A 21560-nucleotide genomic window follows, 5' to 3' on the forward strand; every position below is an offset into this window, starting at 1 on the left:
CTTTTAACTCATGAACGTGTAAATCTGACGTGCTTGTTAAAGTGCGTTTTGCTATACTTTTGCGAGGGTTATGCTTTATTATTTATACCACTATAATATTTGAGTTGATTAGCTCCACCCTGCAATACATGACATGTTTTCTGAACGGTGCTCCAGCTGGTGAGGACACTGGCTTTATACCTGGGGCATGTGGCTGTGCGTTCAGCTTTTTAGCATTAGCCTACACCATATAGACAGGCATATGTGAAACCCTGCCTGGAAACAGGGGAAAGGTGGAGATAAGAGGTTTCAAGAGTTAGCGTTAGCTGTGCTAAATCTGCTAATGATATTTTGCCATCATTACAATTTCATTGTAATACTTGATTTTTATATCCATATGCCTATGAGCAAATTCCTTGATTTTGTGTGTGTGTGTGTCAGTCGGGGATGATTACCTTTCCTCCCTGAGTAGTCACAGGCTGATTATGTAATGTGTTGTGGCAATGTTTTTTTTTTTTTTCTTTACACAGCAGCTCATTGGCCCCATCGTTCCAGCAGCTCCCCCAGTTTATGGTGAGTTGCCATAACAACAGAGTTGCAGACCCATTGTCAACCTTGGGTGTCTGTTACCTCTACTATGTCTTCACAGTTAACCACAGGCTCATATAACTAGAAATGAGCCATTTAGACGGAGAGAGGGAGAGCTGGAGGGAAAGATAGAAGGTGGTGTAAGTGACGGGTGCGGAGCAGGGAGGTATGGAGGAAGGGATAAAGGGGACACGGAGGAGAGCGAGCATTAAAAGAGGCAGAACTAAATTGGGGCATAATGCTTTAAGCCATGAGGTAATGCAGTTTTTATGGGTGTTGGTGCTACATTTTGCCGTGAAACTCAGCCCCATTCAAAGCGTGTGTGTTAATGTCGTTCTTCACCTCCCAGGTCTGTCTACGAGCCTCGCTCTGAATCCCCGGTAACCATGGAGACCAAGTTTGGAGAGAGACCAAATACAGATGCCTCCATCTGGGGATGCCACCCCAGCCCTCAGAGTGAAGCGGTGGCCAATGAGCTGAGCGAGCTGTCCCTGCAGCCTGACCCCAACCTGCTGCCGGTCAGAGAGAGGAGGAACAGTAAGTGGCAGTTTTTACACTTGAACTAAACGACGCAGCTTTTACGTAAGCAGAGACACGCTCTGTCCATCAAATGGCAAAATAACTACAACAGAGGAGCAAGAAAAACTCACACTTGGATGCAAACATGCAAATAAAACCAGATCATGGTCCCATTTGACTGAATTTATCTGTTGAACACGACTGGGGACTATTTTCTTTGTGCGTCAAGCTGTTTAAAGATGCAAAGAGGCAAACATTGCTAGAGGGAGAGAGGGTGTTTGCGCGTCACGGTTTTTCCAGTATTTGCAGAGCCGCTAGCTGCTGCTGGAGTTTACATTTCTGACATACTAGGTCTCCCCTCGCATTACCCCATTATAAACAGCGAGCGTCACCTTCCAAATGCGCAGACCCTAAAACCAGTGCAAAATATTTCAGTCAAGTGCACTTCTCAAACAACAAAGCTGACTTTAGACTTGTCCCAAGCACTAAACTTGCGTTGGAAGTTTGGGTGGAAGTTTAAACACATCATTTACTTGAGGAGGTTCTTAAAGGCACAGCTCGTAGGATGATGCTTTTTTCTGTCTGCTCCTGCTGTGTCTCTAAGACAGGCTGTGCAGAACATCTGGTTGGTGGGTTTTGCATGATGACATAAGGTAACCATAGTTACATATCGACTTTCATGTCTTTTTATATATAAACTATATATCATGTCTGTATTTCTCACCTATATACATACAGATAGATCAGAAGGTTCCCCTGGTTAGCTGGAGACAAGCCAGAAGAAGAACATACATTATCACTAATAAGACTGCTTTCAACTCCCGACAAAGACGATGTAGTCATGTGGAGTTACATACATCCATACCATGTAGCAGATGTATTCACATTGCACTTCTGAAACACAAACACAAAACACAAGATCCCTTTGCTGTGTCCCTCTGAGGAAAAGAGAAGGAGAGAAAGAGGGTGTTTTTCTTGTGGATAAAGCTTTATCCGTTCAGTGGAAAATGATTTACACTTAAGGCACCGTGACCTTTGTCTTTTTATCATGATTTATCTGGATCTCTCAGCATAAATTAAATATTTATTTCGGCTGCAGAGTTTACTTTAATTGGTCAAATGCTCACATGTAAAACTGAATGGAAAAAGCAGAAGAACGGAGCTATAAATATCACAAAGACTCTTGCGTCTAACTCATTTCTTGCTACCTAACATGGGGCTACTTTTTCATCAATTTCAATATAGATGCATCAGTCAGGACTCCAAATAACGGAACAGTTTCGATCTTAAAAGCGACTCGCGTTTAAATATACACAGTGTTTTTGATGGCACTCATCTGTAGCTCAGTTGCAAATGTAATACCCAGCATTCTCTGCAGTACTGCACCGCGTCAAATCCAAGCACCCACAACAAGACACTCAGCTAAATGCCTCCAGCTAGAGAAATCTGCATTTCATCTGTGAAAACAGCACAGCAACCATAGCTTCTACGTTTAGGATGCCAACATTTTTGTGGAGTTACAGCAATCATGCCAGTGGCAAATGTGCAAATACTGTACATATCATATGTACCATTCCAATGTGCAAAAACATCTCATATTAGATGCATATCATTTAGCTGGGTACTGGTTGAGTTCTCTAAAGCTTAAACATTCACAGAGATTCAAAGACCAACACTGTCATAAACACCAAAACTTTATTTGCTCTACTGTTTGCAGCAGAATCCGACAAACAGTCGGCGATTTGGTTTTGGACGGTATGTGCTGGCTCTAAGGGCGCAAATACTGTCTGATGGCTCTACTTGTCAACTCCCAATGGCTCTGTCTTTCTTCTCCTGATGGAAAAATATTATAGTCAAGTTAGTTGCAAGTCATTCGGGCTGAACGCTGCTTCTGAACGTGTGGCTGAGATTCCAGGAAGAGAAAGGCTATGGGTTCAATTAGACCGTCTGTTTACACCTGCGTAACTGCATTGTGATCAGACTGTGATCGGATCAGACAGACCACATCTGGATACCTTTTGATTCCAGGTGTGAATGACTCCTTACATCTGAGCCCAATTTTTCATAATCACGACTGTTCAAAGAGAGACTTTTACCCAGAGTAGAAGAAGAATTAAATTCAGAATCTGCCCTGACACACCCAGCTTATTAGGGATATATTTGGGTGAAAATGTTCAGTATGGGCCTTTGGGTCAGCACATATGTGTACCCAAGTATTGTTCTGACTACTGCACATGCACACACATGCCACAGATAGTTTGCTGGTAGCCCATCGTCATAGTTATGGGGAACATAAACCAGATCTTTAACATCTTCCAGCATCGTGAAAAGTCTCTTGTGTGGGAAAATTGTGGTTTCTCAGCTAACTACAACGACGACAGGCTAAGACAGGCGAATCAGACGAAGGCAATGTGCTGCTTGCCACCCGATGCCATGTCTCGCTTACAATTTAGGCCGAGCCAAAGCAACAACAAACTCCTTTTGGTGGCTTTGTAGCTGCGGATATGCAGTCAAACTCCGTTGTAGAGAACACAACTTGTAAATACATGTTGAAAGAAATAGCCGCGTTACAAAGTTCCCGCTCGTCCGCATTTTTCTGCCAGCAAGTCATACCAGCTCTTTCTAAACAAGCACAAGCTATTGTCTTCCATGACTACAAAACAGTTAAAGTACTACTAATTTGCTAACTTTCTTGAATGAATATTCATTTTGCCACACTTTTTATTTGTTATAGAGAATATTTATTTTGATTTACTTTTAGATAACTTTTACTTTTTTATTTTTAGTAGATTGCAGCCAGTAGAAAGAGCCATAGTTTGATCTGTAAACCATCGTTAAATTTACAAAAAAAAAAAGAAGCAATTTTATATTTATTTTTTTCCCTGCTGTCCCGAAAACATACCGACCATAAGCCTAAAAGCTGTGATACGTATTGAGCCATATTTTTTTCCTGTAGTGTGACACCCCAGTCTGCTACAGTGAGTAAACAGCTGAGTCAGTAATGTGATAAATAGGAATGCATGATGCAGCCCTCTATTTTAAAATTCTGCATGTCCCCACCTTCTGGCTAATACAAGTACTTCAACTAGACTAAAGTGAACCCCCCACGTCTGGTTATAACAATTCATGCCATCTGATGGACTCAAGTTCAGTTTCAAATCTCATTAATCAGCCATGAATAACCCCTCTGTATATGTGTGTGTGTGTGTGTGTGTGTGAGGCGTGTGCAGCCTTCGCCCCAGTGTGCACAGATAAAGAGGTTCTGGATTTAGCGATGTGGCCACCTGGTCCTGCTACTTAAACCAGTTGGAGTGTGTACAGAGGTTAAGAGGAAAGAGAGATGTAATATCAGAGGAGGGTCGGCTGGTTGGGTGGGGGTTGATTCTGAAGCGAAGAAAAGGGAACGGCTGCGGAAATGGAGAAACTGCAGGGAATAAAATAGAAGGTTAAAAGAAGAGTTCAAATGAAGGCCAAAGGCAGAGAGGCTCATGGGACAAAGCACACGGTTAAAATCTATTGAATAAACTTTGGGTTTTTTTGACACACAGTAACCCAGAACACATGAATTGTGCTTCCGCTGCTGCAGAGGAATCAAAATATAGTCCCATTATTTTTAATAGTTTGCAGGCAAAGTGAGACCTAACTCACTCTGGCTTTGGTTTTCACGCTGACTTCAGTTTGGCTGACACGCCAATCAATAGTTAATAACTTAGTTAATGATAGTTAATAACATTTTTTAAGTGGCCTGTTGGGGAAAAAAAGATGATGTGAAGGGGATAGTGAGGAGATGATTGAGTCAACAGCTAATCTAAAAGAACTGTGCTCTCTGTATGGAGCCTGAACATAGTGAATGCCACAGTCCCAATAGCTTTAAAAAAAATAGTGATATGCTTTCTTAGATGGAGATTTTATGTTGAAATAAGGAGAAAATAAAGAGGACAGAGACATGATTTTTTTTTAATATGATATATATAAGTAGTTGTTGCAAAGGGGGCGTTATGTTGTGCATGTGTTTGTGTGTGTGTAAGTGTGCATGTCTGATAATGAAACAATAAGAGAAAGTGAAAGAGGGAGGACTGGGCAAATAAAAACAAATCAATAAAATAATAGGCGCAGTTATGACAGCATTGAGGTTAGCATCCGCCACGGACACCATCCACGGCCCCAGGGTGGCGGGTGGTGGTGCCTTACAGTTACATGCAGGGCAACTCCACCAGGGGGAGGAGGAGATAGGTCTGCAGTTAATTTGACACTTGTTTACAGCTTTGTCTTGTTTTAGGAAGAGCTAAGGTGATGAAACTGAAGATGAGGCTGCTGTGTAGCAATAAACAACAATGAGAATGAATGAAAATAACATGCACTGCCATAGCTTAGTCATTAGAAAATGAAATGCACTGGGGCTAATTTTAATGCTTTACCCATTGAAAAAAAAAAAGTTATTTGTGACACAAAACATAAAGTCTAAAAAACCTTAATGAATTTTCAAACTGTTTCTCCTCTAACATTAGATCTGTGGTCTTGACATAGTAAATAAAGTGTATCCAGCTCCCAGTGGCATTAGCTTAATGTTTTGATGCTGTGTAACCATTCCTCCTCATACTGCTGCCTTGCTTTGATTTCCTGCGTATCGCTGAGCAGAGGGTCGTTGGGGCTCTCTCTGAAGTATTGAGTCAAGTTTTTAATGAACACACACTGACACATTAGTTTACAGCAGCTACTTTTGGCAATGACTTTTGACCTCTAGTCTCATCATTCTGTCTCAGTGACATAACAGCAAATCCTTTTAATAGATCCACTGACTCACTCCTCGGAGATGACAGTGAGACAGCGATGAACACAGAGCCAGACGCTCTGCAGGCTAAAGAGGTCAAGCCCAAGTGTCAAGCAGAAAATGATTCAGAATTTAAACCTGGTCCTTGAAGTTTCAAAGCTCCAATTTGGTCCAGGCTGAAATATCTCAGCATCTATTGGATGGATCGCTGTGAAATTCGATGCAGACATTCAAGGATGAATCTTGCTGACTTTAGTGATACCCTGACTTTTCCTCAAGTGCCACCATGACATTGATATTTTGGTAATTAGCAAAGTGTCTCGACAAATATGGGATAGGTGTCAGTTTTTAAGTTTTGCAGAGCTCTCACTCACGTTCATCGCTCTGCTGGCTCCCTGTGTACAAACACCTGTTTTCAGGTGGTAGTGAAGGCTGGGTTAGCTGTGCCTCCCCCAACGCCATCCCCCCTCCTCTGTCATATAGCAGCTGAAGAGAAATTTAAGTAGTTGTACAGATATGAGAGGAAATACCACTTTCACCTGCTCAGGACCAGAGCAACCGCACCTGAAAACAGAAGGCGATTTGGAAGTTCAGCATTTAACTACAGTATTGACCTTAAAGGTCCCCTATTATGCAAAATTCAACAGACACATATGTCCCTGGTCTGCCTGGATTGCCAACCTCTGAGAAAAGACCATTTGCTCTGCTCCATTTTTCAGTAAATGTGTGCGAAAACATGTTGTTTAGATTTTGCTCCTCTTATGATGTTGATCATGTGACCTCCTCCAGGCCTTCAGCAGGCCGACTGTCGCTGCAACTGTAAACCTCCCGACTCCACCTCCCTGTCCGCCATTGACCCCCCCCCTCCCCCCCGCTAACTCCAGAGCAAAACGCGCAGATTGTTCTGTTGTTCTAAAACGGAGCGTTCAGACTGACAGCTGCAGCAGCCATGTTTGCTATGGCAAAAACAGTGTGTCTCTAACATTACACCATGCAAACCTGTTCCAGTAGGACCTCCGAACACAAATACAAGCTTTAAAATGAGCAGAATATGGGACCTTTTGAATAATCCAAACCTTTTGATGGCTTCTGAAGCGTTACTGCTACAACCTGCAACTTCCTTTTTGTTTATTAATAAACTGTGATTAATATCTGCCTCAGCTGATACAGCAAGACCGAGCTCTGTGTGTGGGAGAGAGACAGAGAGAGAGAGAGACAGAGAGAGATTTACAGTCCACTTGGAGCTTTTAGCAATTTGTGGGCTTTTATCTCAGCATTTACGACTGATATGAGCCCACATTTTATGAGGCTTAAGTGAGTCAGATACATACAAATAAAGACGTGCGAACACATCTTTAGATACATTGATACTCTCGCTGATGCATAAATGAAACAGATATGCTAGTGATGCACAGAGGTGAACACATTGTCACACGTTGATGTGCTGTTTCTGAGAATAAACAACCGCACACATGCACACAAATATACACACACACACACACACACACACACACACACCCAGCAAAGTGGGATTATCCCTGCCAGCGTTTTGGTTGGGGCCTTATCTGGAGTAATGGCGGATCAGAGTCCTGATTCGTTTTCCCCTCTCTTGTCAGACTGAAGAGTTCTTTGCCTGGGGACACCACATTTGCATATTAACACCCTCTGATATACAAAATGCGCCCACAGACACGGCATCCTGCATATTTAACACGTGCACACAAACACACAGACTCTTGTTTGTGTGCATCAGCTCACTTAACAATCCGTTATGCCCCTAATAGAGTCACTGATAACCAAATAATTTACAAAAGCATGCACTTCACCGTGAGCTCACCACTTTTTTTGTTTTGTTTTTGAAGCACTGCCACCGCTACACCATGTGTTTTCATCACCACAATGTGAACATGACAGGCACCGCTGGTTCATTGTGAAGCTAAGCGACAGATGAGAGGAGAGCGCTTAGTTTTTTTTTCACCTTGAAAGGGCCCTCTCACCTTTAATGTCATGTCATATAATCTGATGTCATCAGGGACAGAGGCTTAATAATGGAGATGAATGAAACTGTCACTGGACGAGAGCAGGTGTTTTATACCGACACACAGGCAGGGAGAGGAGAAGACAGTGAAGCTGAAAGAGAGAGATAAAGGCAGGTGTATTTTATTGACCTGCAGAGAGAGGACAGATCAGCTGGTAAATACAGTTATACCTTTTCTTTTTTTTGTTCAAAACCACAATGGCTAAGTACAGCAGTGACCTGTGGTCTTTCTCAAAAAAGGCTCTTAATATTGAATTTAATTTCTTCTTATGTGTGTACCCTACATTAAAAATCATTGTACCATTTTGAAGGAATAAAGACTTAAACTTTATACGTTAGGGCGTGTTTGCTTCGTTCTGATCTTCTGGCTCTCGTTACGAATGTTTCTTTTAGAAGACAGTAGGTGATAGACGGGGAAAAAAATTATTATGACAGGTTGAATGGAAGTAAAAAGGTGCTGAAAGTCTATAAAAAAAACATCCATTTCATTTGCTAATGAGCATGCGTACATGGTGCAAACTGCTGACATGCTGCTTTCACTTTGTCACCTCTTAGCGTCATTTCTTAGTAATATTGGTTCTCATAATGAACCACGGCACAGTTTGCTCGACAGAAGGTGAATGTCTGCATTTCAGAAGGCCTGACAGCCTTTGGTGCTGCCCAAGTTGTAACAACAGTGTGCTAAACTGCACGAGACCAGTCTGAACAGCCTCCTGCGAACATTGTACAAGAAGCAGGTGGAAAAAAAAAAAAAAAAAAAAGAGGCAGACAGTTTGGCAGAAAGACAGCCAAACGAAAAAAGTAGAAAGCGCACAGAAAACATTGTGGGCATGCAGAGTGGCAGCATGTGTTTGTTTGTGTGTAATGATTTTAGGCCTGAGGGCATAACGGCAGAGAGGTGCTCTCGCAGGTGTATATCACTGACACCACACTGAGCTCAGATCAGAAGTGCTAAGTGGGAGGAAATTGGTGAGAAGGAAAGGGGGCTGTGCTTAAAACGTGTGTGTGTGTGTGTGTCCTCGTGTGCGCCTGTTTGTGTCTGTCAGCGGCTGAATGACTGAGTACAACAACAGCTGTGACAGTGTGACAGCTGTGCTTGATCACGGATTCGCTGACATTTGACACACACATGAACACACACACACACGTCTCAGTCAGTCCTGTAGCTGCAGCAAATGCAGCAGAGGCTCTTCTAAAGCCGTGCAGTAGCTCTCACACAGCAGCTTTGCACACACTTTTGTTTTTTCATCTCACTACTTTGATGCATTTAAGGAGAACTTTTTTTCAAAACAAGCGATGGGAAATTTTGTTTTTCATAGTCTCTGATTTGAGAAATTTTGCACATTATTTCTTTTCATAACTATATCCAGCAACTTGTCAAAGAGGATTAAGTCCTCTTTTTTTTTTGTGGATGTACAGACGTGTGACCGCTGCACAAATCCAACACCTGGACTACTAAGCTGTAGCTGACCTCCCGCTCCTTGTTTTCTTTGAGCCTGTTTCACGGAGCCTCATTCAGACTAATTAGTTTGACTGATTACAGTTTAGTCCGCCATGCTGGAACACCTGCCTTGTGTCCGCATTGACCCTGCCCCTCTCAGGCCTCCGCCAATCAGCAGGAACATGGATGAGACGGCCATACGGTTTGAATTAAAACGCCAGGCCTGTCAGAGTCTCAGACAAGGTGGGACACCTGTTATGTTTCCAGTGTGCGTACAGAACGTGCAGATTTATATGTGCACCACATGCAGTGCTTTGAAAATATAGCTAGCTTCCTGGCTTAATGCTTTGATGTCATTGGTTGTTGCAAAATGCAGTAATAGGTGAAAAATGTCCACTCTGGCAATATTTGCAAGTGTCTGTCCATTTAAAAGACTGTGTCGGCTGTTTTAAGTGCGCAGGCCTGGTTTATTTTTTAGGCTCAGGTGTTAAGTGGATCAAATACTCCTCAAGCGGCTGGATTACAGTTGGGGCTCAGCCAGGCCGGGCACTGCACACACACTTTGGCTTGAGTACATTGAACTCAGCAACCTGTTGACTGTAGCGGCGTGGGTTAAAGTGGCTGGACTGAGAGCAGTCTGGGCTGATTTAGGAAAGGGCAAACTCTGCGAACCCCAAGAAACTTCCAGAGAAGTCTAACTGTTTAATGACAGATTGATCCAAAATAAGATTTAAAGGTTTTTTTTTAATTCCGTTTGTTAAAGCTGACATTTATACTTTTTGTGGTAATATGCCTGAAATAGGTGCTTGTCAAACAGGATTTTGATTGTTACAGATACAGTATGTACTACACTGTGATTTTCTTTTAACTTCTTTCCACAGAGAGACACATTAGAGTGAATAATGCAATAAGAATTAGCGTAATGACAGAATTACACCTCTCACATCTCCTCTGTGTGTGTGTGTGTGTGTGTGTGTGTGTGTGTGTGTGTGTGTGTGTGTGTGTGTGTGTGTGTGTGTGTGTGTGTGTGTGTGTGTTATGGCAATTTACAGTAATGTTCATTTTAATTCAGCTGGCCATCTAGAGGGATTGGGTTCCAAAAGGTTACAACCAGGACTCAAATAGAAAGCTGAGTGAGCGAGTGAGGGGCAAGAGTAATGAGTATCACAGGTGAGGGATAGAAATAGAGGCCATAGAGTACAGGAAGTGCTCCACTACAGCGTGAGGTGAGAACTGAAACGCTGACACAAAACAAAAAAAAAAATCCAACACAGAAACAGGCAGCAAAGGAAGTACATTTGACTTTTATAGCACTTTTATAGCATGATTTAAATAATGGGACCATGAAAATTTAAACTAACAGATTCAGTAAATCCACATGGGTCAGAGGAGATGTGACAAATTCTAGTCCACAGAAAAGTGCTTAAAATCCATTTGAAGCAGTGTTTTGAAAGACGGCACTGATATCACCAGGCTCAGCTCATCGTGCGTCTCCCAGGAGAGGAGGGGGAAAGGAAACTAAAGGAAAAACTGCAGCCACAGAGAGATGCAGCTGAGAGAAAGACGTCAGTGATGAGGATGAAAAGAGTCGAAGCTTGAAAAGATGGAGCCTGAACATGGAGGCGAGTTGAAATATTGCTTGAGGGAGGAAAACATTTTGAACAGTTCACGGAAGAGATTTTCAGTTCAGTTGTCTAAAACACGTCTGTGCACACTCTTGTGCAACATGTGTTTCATAGCAGTAAGCCTGGTGTGTCGACCCAATACATGCTGTATACACCTGTCTTATCCCCGCTTGGTAGTTTTCAGCATAAGACCAGTGTCGGACCTTTTATTAATGCATTTTGTCAAGGTGATTTACTGCGTCCTGTATGAAAGAAATGTGTAGGATTAAAGAAATCGCTGCCAAGCTAATTAAACTAACGCTAACTTCAGGAGTTGGTTGAAAACGTGGTGGCTGGGCCGACTGTTACTGATGGTCGTAGTAAAACGAGAAGAAGTTTTGAATATGCACGCGATGGGTAAATGATTTCTCGGGCAGAAAGTCAGCATTTCACTAGCCGATGATCCAGAGAAGACACGGAAATAAAAGTTCTTGATCTGCAGCGTGGAGTTATTTAGTCCTAGTGTCAAAAATATGACGAGGAAAAACGTGGCGGTCTCATTCATACCTCCCTGCTCAGCTGCCTGGCTCTGAAAATAAAGAATCAGTAAAGCATAAATCTTGCTTTGTCCATGTATCTAACACCATGTCTCACGTTTAATGTTGATTATAATAACACTGTCTCAGAAAAACAAGATTACATCACGAGACGGAATGACACAGAGCCGCTAAAGCGTAAGGTGTGGATGTGGATGTGCTAGTTTAATGGAACCTGTGACCCAACAAAACAACACTAATGTAATATGGGATGCTCCTTGGCCTTGGAGGTAAAGCTTGCTCACTATTGGAGGAAGTATGCAGCTTGTAGATGTTGGCCTGCAGTTTAGCCACAAATCAAAGCGCCTAAGAATAAGAATTTTTAGCTGCTTTGAAATGAATTTTTCCATTCAGCTCAATGTTATCCAGTAATTGTTATTGTGGATTCAATTGATATACTTTTTCACATTCTTACATTGTTTTTTTTTTTTTAAACTTCTGTGCATGCAATCTAAGATTCCTGTATGTAGGACAATTATGGTCTTAGATGTGTGCATTAAACTGTTGTTGAGTGAACCTTCACTTGCTGTTATGCAGAGGCATTTGAGCAATGAGCACACTTTCCCAGAATAGATTCTGTATCAGCACATTGCATCACTTGCCTGTCATCTGTTGGCACAAATCATCTGAGCGTGCGTGGGCCTGTTTTTAATAATTTCGTTTGCGTGTTCACACCACGCAGCTGTAAGTGGAGGCATTAAGATATGTGTGTTTATTTGTGCGCCTTTTAATGTGAACCCCTGTGTCTGTTTGCAAATATTGTGCATGCTTGTAATGACTATCCGTGCTAGTGTTTGTTTTGTTAGTCTGCCCGTGTTTGCCTGCAGAAGCCAGTTAAATCTTTCCTGCTGCCAACGGGAGAAACCGCACCATCCTGCGTCAGCCACGTCCTCATCACAGAAATCAAAGGAGTATGAATGTTTTTATCTCGGGCTACTGTAGGACACACTGAGCGACTGTCTGAGGATTCTGCCTGCAGTTGGTCACAGCGGCAGAGCCCGCTCTCATTATTACCAACTTGAAGTACGCAGTGCTGAAACACCAAAAGACACAGATCTTTTCTACTGTGCAGAAAAACACACATTTGAAATACAGAGTGTATAGTTATGCAGACTTGAGATAACAGAAAAAGAGGAACAAGAAGGGCAGATGCACGAGAGAGATAAGTGCTCTTCATGCTGTTGTGCGAGTAAGTGAGATTTAAGGGGCATGTGGGGAGAAATTAATGAAAGAGCAGGCCAGCTTTTTTTTTTAGTTGACTTGACAGCAAAGAAGAGAGTCATGCTTTTGCTATCTGAGAGGTGATATCTCTTTGTGTAAAGATGGAAAGAGGACCAGAGGATGAAATAAGAAGATGAGAAGTTCAAGTGCAGGTTCTCAGAAAAAAAAAAAAAGAGTCAAATTGAGATTTTGCTCAGTTCCACACATACTGCCGAGTGCATTCATAGTATCAGTTTAATATAATTCCAACTTTGGGACTCACCGGGCAATCAGCTTGTCTCATCCTTAATGTGGACAATTAAGAAATTATAAGCTCATTAGTAATTATTAACTGAGCTGTTAATACCCAAACATGACCTCGAAGCGATGAACAGTATTTTGGGCAATGGATAATAGGAGACAGAAAATTGTAACTCAGCTCAACAGAGCTTTAGTGTATCTTTCAGGTTATTCTGTTGGTTTTCCAAAAGAATGCAAAATGCTTTAATCAGAGTTTCTGGTCGTAGCTGTTCTCAGCTAAAAAGCTCTGAAAGACCCACTGCTCAGTACCTGTCCAGCACAAAACAGCAAACAAATTTAGCGACTGAAAAGTGGAGTATTTAGCTGATTAAGAGTATATATATCAATATATATATATATATATTGCTTTAGGAACTGGTGGAGACCAAAACAGAGCTACAAGAGAGCGAATGTTGGACTCACAACTACAATGAATGCCAGTGTTGCTCCCAAGTTGCCAAAACGGGTTGGTAGATCATGCTAGATCACACAGAAGCACTGCTTAAAAAGAATGTAATAACGGTGCCTTTGTATGCATATATGTTGTCTTTTATAAAAATGTAATTCTAGAACAGTTTTTGGTTTAATGAAGTTGACTGCTGATCAGGTGTCCCACTGTGGGGTTTCAGCCCACGGTGTAGAAACGCTGTGCCGAGGAAAGCTGATCTACAGTTTGAATGTCACCGGGGAGGTTGACTTCTGCCCAGACGGGGCAGCAGTAAATTTTGACTTTATGGATTTGTCCTTTCGCATCAGCTCTGATCAGACTGAAATGACCTGGCTTATGACGCGACGTGAGACATAAAAACATAAAGGTCCTTACAACAGAGTCAGAAATTGGCCCACTTAGCTGTGCATGAGTACAAAATTAGTATCTGTAATGTTGTTGAATATAAAAATATATATATAAACATGCAACATACGGTTTACACCCTGAGGAAGGTCATCAGATTCTTATTACTGGTAGTTGTCACAACATGTAACCTGCTGTGCCACAACTCGGCCCTGCGGTGCTGTGGTGTGAGCTAATTTCTAACTGCGGATGGGTGTTAAAAAAAAACAAAAAAAAAAACAACCTCTACCAAAAACAGTTTTTTGCTTTTTTGTTACACTTCAGTGCTGATTTCATGACCCAGATGTACAGCCGTTGCTGATCTGCAGAAGATAATTTCCTGGCAATTCTTATTTTCATCTTGGGAGTTCGGTCCTGACAACTTTTTGCAGTTATGTTTTTCATCTGAGAAAATGGCGAATCAGAACAAGTTTGATTGCTTTTCTGAGCGCACGAACATGGAGGCATGACCTCAAAATGTAAATACTCTCAGGAGCTCAGTGATGCTTCTGTGTTGAACCCTGCCGGTTGAAGGTACAATAAACGTATGAATGTAGAATGCTCTGTGGTAATGGCATGAGAAACGCAGCAGTAAAGTGTGCGCGCTGCTATTTAATCAAACAGGAAACTGTTGGTGTGGTTGTTCCTGTTTGTGTGTGCTCACGTATGTGTGCTTCTTTTCCCTTTGTAGTGTTTGACACAACGGTTGTACATCTTGTCACAGAGGATCATCAGCAGCTAACAGATAAAAACCTCTGTAGAGCACATAAGATGTAACCGTATACCATTACATACATTCATGAATAGAAACCCTTTTTATTTCATGTTTTCTTGAGCTTGAGTGTGAGTAATGTTGCTACTTTGTGGTTTTCTGTGGGCTGGGAAGTGAGGTAGAAGGTGATGTAAGAGGATTTGACGATGCTATCTATTCATTCTGCAGTGACAGACTTTTGTTTCATCTTCTTCTTCTTCTTCCTTTTGCCTTGTCTCTGTCTTGATGTTCAGTTCTCCAGCTGAAGCTACAGCAGAGACGGTCCAGAGAAGAGTTGGTCAACCAGGGGATCATGCCGCGTAAGTAGACAGCAATTTATTTTGGAGGACAATGTTGGTTCATGCTTTGAAAAAGTCATTATTTCCATTTTTGAGTACATTAAGAGTCACAAATAACTGTTCACATTGTCACCCTTGCATGGCTCATTAATAGATTTTGTTTGTAAAATGTTACTAAATAGTAAGAAATGCCTGTAAAGTGGTGCTTGTTCAATTCAACACACACAATATTCAGTTTACTATGACAAACTAAACCATCAAATCCTCATGTGTATGACTCCTGAACAAGGGAATGTTTAATTTTTTTGCGCAAAAATTCACTCAGATTATCAGCAATAATTGCAGATGTCCATCCATCCACTAGTGGACAATAAAATACAACTTTATTGTCCATCAGAATGAGCCAAATAAATAATCTTTGGCTCATTAGAACATGAAAACAGCACAAAAGCTTGTAACTAACATGGTACAAGTGTAGAGCAAATGTGACTGATCATGTAACCCTCCTGAAGGCCGGATTGTATTAGACTGCATTGGTTTTAGCTAAAAAAAAACAACTATCCATCCATCCATCCATCGTCTATACCGCTTATCCTTAAGGGTCGTGGGGGGGCTGGAGCCAATCCCAGCTGACTTTGGGCGAGAGGCGGGGTACAGCCTGGTCTGGTCGCCAGCCAATCACAGGGACACACAGACAACCATTCACGCTCACACATACGAGCAATTTAGAGTCCCCAACTAACCTAACCTGCATGTCTTTGGACTGTGGGTGGAAAAACCCATGCAAACACTGGGAGAAGATGCAAACTCCCCACAGAAACGCCCCAGGGTAAAAGAAAAAAAATAGTCACTGATATATACAATTCCTTTTCATTCAGTCGGCACTTTAGTCGCTTTAGTTTTAGCCTCATTGCTTTCCACACAGCAGTTCTCTGAACTGATTTGGATTGTGGTTACGACGGTGCCATAGTTTCCTGACAGACAGCAGTTTCAGTCATCAAAGTAAGGTAAATAAAGGTCATACTTTAACTGCCACCACGAACATCCGCCTGCTGTCGTTTATCTGCTTTTCATCAAATTAAGAGATTTCCCATGCACCGTCAAACTCAGAATGTTTAGATGCTTTCAATTGCAGCTTGTTAGTGCCGCCTATGTGCTTTTGGCTCCTCTTTTTAGATTCATTCAATAGAACATGCTTAAAAACCATCATTTTTCTTCAGGCAGCGTATCAGACTGCATCCCTTTTATACTGCTGTTCAACACACGTATGAATAGCAGTGTGTCCTGATGTTAATAATCACTAGGAACATACATTTCTGTATAAAAGAATAACCTAAAGAACCTGCACATCAAGGCTAATAATTCCATTTCACCTTGTGCTCGAGGCAGCTAGCTAGTAGAGATTATTTTCACAGACACTGAAGTTCATGCTCTTCCTTTTGACAGCGAATTTCATAGTAATCTAACACGTTGCCACACAGGAAGTGTGTTGCAGAGTGTGTCTTATCCGCTAGCTCATCTGGTAAATGCTTGAATTAGCTGCCTGAAAACTATTCATTTGCACCATTGTATGCATTCACCTTGCTGTTGCAGGGAAGATATTCTGTTCTGCGCCACAAAAACATGCACACACTATTTCCCCTTTATTATACTATATATAGCCGTTACAACACAATAACCAGTTCTTATCTTTGTAGACAGACAGCATGAATAATGAGCATGGCTCATAGTAGCACTCCACCAGCTCTCCACAATTATTATTCGAATTAGGATTTAGCATTTTTAATAACGAGAGGACAAACGATGCCGTTGGGTTTCTTATTGTCTGCGTTGCGAGCGTCTTCGTTTAAAAAGCGAGAGACACACAAAGTGTGACCTGAAGAGTTTGCGCTATCACAGCTATTGTCTGTCTTGACTTGCAGTTTCTTCCTCCCTGATTGGCTGGGACGAAGGTCACAATGCCTTCTTTTTCCACACGGTTTCTTCCAATTAGCACCCAGCCTCTCTGTGCTCCTTGACCCGAGGCCCGTTGCTTGATGAGGTTCTTGTTTCGTCCCCGTGTCATGTCACAAATAAGGCCTGCCGTTAGTTTTTGGAATCTGAACAGAACAGAGATGCTTATGTGGAGACGCTACAAGGGTTAATACGATGACTAGCAAAGGCTTTATTTGATTAAGAAAGTACTGTGGCTGCTGGACCCTGTGGTATGATGGCTGTTTTTATGTTGTCAGTGACCTCAGGTTTGAATGACAACCCACTTCTTCTATATTAGGCTTTTTTTTTAAAACTCGTTTCCTCTTTTTTGCTCTTTTTTTGACTGACCTTTCTTCAAAAAGAAAGCTACCAAACACCCTCATGTTTGAGCTCTTTCCTTTTGTCCATTTCATAAAACATCAGATTCGACCTCAGAGTAAGCTTTCCTCTCTAATCCCGGGTTAATGGTCAACAAACAGCCACTTGATCTTTCAGCAGCTGTGGTCGTTCCCTCTCTCTCTCCGTCCAGCCTCAGTCTTCAAAATCTCTCAATCATTCACTCTCTCTTCATTCTCCCTCCCACTATCCCACCAGCCAAAAATAAGCTTTGTGTATAGAAAACTTCTTTTTCTGCCAAACACAACAATGTCTGAATACTCTGAGTTTGAATACTCCTTGCCTGGGGAGTGACAGCACTGTGGGGCATTTGTTCATTTGCTTTTTCATTTGCATTTTGCCTTCTTTTTTAGTGTTTTTTTATTTGTTTATAATAATCATGCAGAATAAGAATTGCATGAATCCAACGAATGTAGCTTTATTGATCAGAGCAGGCCTAATATGTGTCATATTAGTGCTTCCACTTTTTATTTTAACTCTGAACCTTCGTTCGTATGTGGGGGAAATTAAATATTCAAACTTTAAGGACCTGTTTGAAGACTGTTTGAAGTAGTTTATCTAACGGTCCAGCAGAGGACGCTCTTTAAATTCAATATTACATTCCCTATTATCAACCTGTCACTGAGCTAAGCCAATAGATAAAAATGGAGGAAGACACTAGCGAGCAAAGCAACTCATAAAAAGCAGCTCAACAACAACAACAACAAATCAGACCTGACCTACTAGCTTCCCATTCAGGCGAGGCAGAACCAGAAATAATAGGAGCAACATCAACTGTACAACCTCGTCTGACTGCCTGCTTTTCACCACATTCAGGACCCCTGCCAAACGCTTGGCTCATAAAAAGGCAGCAAGATTTTTATGAAAGAATGTGCCACTTATTGCACTCATATCAGATCACAGTATGAAATTCCAAGTTGCTCCACAGTCTGAAGACACAGTGAAGCTGTATGACACCACACAGGAAAATATATGTATTGGCCCCTGGTGTATAGACTTTCTGAAAAAGTGGCAGCCCTTGTGGGTGCATGTGTTGCATGTTTGCGTCGCTTGAAACCGCAGCGTGTGATACGCTGAGCTCGTTTGAGCTTCTTTAATAAGCCTACAATGTGCCCCCCCCACACACACACACCTAGCATGTTATTTATACACTTCTCAGATGTGTCAAACTGCTTCTCGGTTCACGCTCATCTATACCTGCCGCTAAAGCTAAACCTGAATTCGCTGGTGAAGATTTTATTATAGCAATAATGAATATATAGCAATAAAAAGACAAAGCCGGTAGTTAGATATAGCAAATATACAGAGTTTCTTAAGCACAAGCCAACCGGTTAACACAGAAGGAAAAACAAGAACTAGTCAGCAGCAGACTCAACATAAAAAGACAGCCACCGCCAGGGGAGGTGACGCTGCTCCATGTTCTCACAGTTTAAAGACCGGGGAATGCTGCTTAGCTTTAGTGGGGTGGCAAGAAGCCACCATGCAGCCACTCGTGCACATAATGGGGTCTTTTCTCTCTGACCTCACCCCACCACTCTCTATTTCCTCCTCCTCATTTGCCCTTCGGTCTGTTGCTCCATTTTCCCTTACACCTGCCTCTCTACATTTATCTCCCCTCCTCGTCTTCCCTGTGTCCGTTCTCCGCCTTCTTCCTATCTATTTCCATCCCTTTCACTTCAGTCCCCGCTACGCAACCTCACTTTGGGTTCATCCATCCATCCTGCCTCCCATCCCACCACTCATTTGCCATGTAGCTGACTGACAGGCAGGTTCATACACCCTCAAGGCAGCCACATAACCCCCTTATGGATGGGTGAGAGGTCTAAGAGTGTTGATGTCCCCAGGGTGTGCAGGAGTGAGTGTGTACAAGCAGTGTGACAGTGCTCAGCGACGTGAACTGAGGCTTGAGCAGGTACCAGCAGTCTTTCCTCAGGGTTGCTAATCTAGCCACACCACTCGCCTCTGCATGTGCGTGTGTGTGTGTGTGCGCGTACAGTGCAGTCAGAAAGTATTAGGACAATGACACATTTTCTGTTGTATTAGCTCCAGCACATTGGATTCCAAATGAAAGTGTGACTATGAAAGTAGTGCCGACTTGCAGCTTTAATTTGAGTGCGTTTGCGTTCTGATCTATCCTGGTCAGACATGTATTTTAGCCATGTTAAAGATACAAACAAGGAGTCCTTCTAGTAGTATAGTCCCATCATTTCATTCTGCATGCATATAACCTTATATTTCTATAAGGTATATATTCATAATATACTTCCTGACCCACAAGAATTGTTTCAACATACACTACTTATTATTGTTTTGGTGATAATCGCCTCACAAGTGCTGATTTCATGCACATTTTTGCTGCAGTGTTCTCCCTTTGCTACGAAGAGAGTGGCAAGGCCTTTCAAAGCAAGGAAAAAAAGCAAGGCAACTTAAGATGTCTAGTTTGATTGTGTGTGTGTGTGTGTGTGTGTGGGAGGGAGGCTCAATAATTAGCCTTAAAAGAAGTAAGTGCTGACAGCCCCATACCTAAACAGTTCACTCATTAATCCAACCACATAGTGGTTAAAATGTCCATTTACACCAACAGTTAATCTACAGTATGTTCAGCACTAATAATAACTAATAAATGTATCCTCATTCATCACTGGCTGGTATCTGTCTTATCTAACAGCCTCCTCCTCATTCATAGGTGCGTTTGATTGGTCAACAAATAAACATTTGCCAGATATAAAAATGTGCAACTCTGATGTGTACAAGTTGTGCATCTGAGAAGTGTCATTTATCAAATAAAATGATCAGTGTGTGTACCTTGCTACTCACTAACCTGCCTTCATATTTATTCTTATATAACGTATTATTATTTTATAGTTTAAGGCTTAAATTCTTGTTTTAGAAGCCAAATCATAATTCCTGAAATGATATGCCACATTTAGTTCAGCATTTTGGTGTCATGTCAACCCTTTAGGGTGTTAGGTTTCTAGCACCAATAATCCCTGGGTTTTTGCATAATCATAGGCCTAAAGGAAGTCTTGCTTGAGTCATTTGTAAATGCTTTTATAAATTCCACCGCTGTAGTGGGGATCGGTGGACTGGAAACCTCCCGAGTCCGTTTCTCCCAGTACCCTGAGATTTTTGGCCTTTCACAGAGCCTTTTAATGGGACCGCTCTGGCTATCATGGATTTTATTCTGTCATGGCTTCTGAACATGTGAGCCTGTACAGTGAAAGCAGGCATTTACTACACTGACTTGGCTCTCCAAATGTGAGAAAGGAAAAGCTTTGGCAATATAAGAGCAATAATCTTCACTATCAGTAAACCTATTCAAGCTGAACTGAGGAAGTAAAGAGCCATTCAAAGCCATTTTGCTCTCCATTTCCCCTCTGTGGCATGAATGTACACACTGCCATGTTAATGTCCTCTCTCTCTCTCTCTCTCTCTCTCTCTCTCTCTCCACTTTTGCTCTGCTTTCCTTCTTTTATTCTTAAAGCACTGAAAAGTTCAGCTGCCTTCCACGAACAGAGACGGAGCTTGGAACGAGCACGGGTGAGTATGTCATCCTCGAATCAATCACTAGAGTTAAAACTGGCCTGTTTCGAGCACATATTCACTCTCTCTCTATGCTCTGTAACATCTGACCTCATTACAGCGTGTCTTGAATAATCATGTAATACAGAGAGGATGGAAATGACAAACAAGAGCTGAGATAAGGCCATCTGCACAGAAAACGAATGCTTTTATTGGGCTGCGAGTTGCAGTTTAACCAAAGCATCCACTAAATCAGAGATTGACAACCAGAGGTACTTGTACGTCTGCATTTAACTGGGGGTATGTGGAACATTGTGTAGCAGCTCAACTAATTTGAAAAAAATAGAAATTCCAACTTGCATAAGAAACACCACATGTTAACAATATCTGAAAACATAGAAAGCAAGCAGAAACATATAAATGATTTGGTAAAAGTAAATTAAATAATTATAGTAACAGATAAATAGTTTGCTTATGTTAAAGTAATGGATAATCAGTTGAAATACTTGGAGGAAATAGTAACGTAACGTAAACATTTTAAACAGTTGATTTGTTTTCTTTCTTACTACAAGTGATGCTTAAATGGAGAAAAGCTAAAAAATAATCCATAACATTTTGTTAAAATGAGTAATAGACAGCTTAAATGAATGGATAACTATAGGTCGTTGAAATCCAGCTAAAAGTAATGGCTACATTGACAATGAAGGGTCTAAACCTAATAAAGGAAGGTGTACTTAATAGTCTACCATG

The 21560-nt window shown here is 41.7% G+C and overlaps 1 protein-coding gene across 1 annotated transcript in view; it reads left to right on the top strand.

The window, feature by feature from the left end:
• Window positions 1–817: 817 nt before the first annotated feature.
• Window positions 818–21560, top strand: part of LOC139216334 (myocardin-related transcription factor A-like) — a 32006-nt gene continuing 11263 nt past the window's right edge. The window contains exons 1-5 of the mRNA XM_070847428.1: window positions 818–822; window positions 917–1085; window positions 9444–9579; window positions 14874–14939; window positions 20773–20828. Of these exons, the coding sequence (XP_070703529.1) occupies window positions 818–822; window positions 917–1085; window positions 9444–9579; window positions 14874–14939; window positions 20773–20828 (432 nt within the window). The remainder of the gene's footprint in view (window positions 823–916; window positions 1086–9443; window positions 9580–14873; window positions 14940–20772; window positions 20829–21560) is intronic.

This window comes from Pempheris klunzingeri, chromosome 17 (assembly GCF_042242105.1).
Source record: "Pempheris klunzingeri isolate RE-2024b chromosome 17, fPemKlu1.hap1, whole genome shotgun sequence".
Taxonomy (NCBI): domain Eukaryota; kingdom Metazoa; phylum Chordata; class Actinopteri; order Acropomatiformes; family Pempheridae; genus Pempheris; species Pempheris klunzingeri.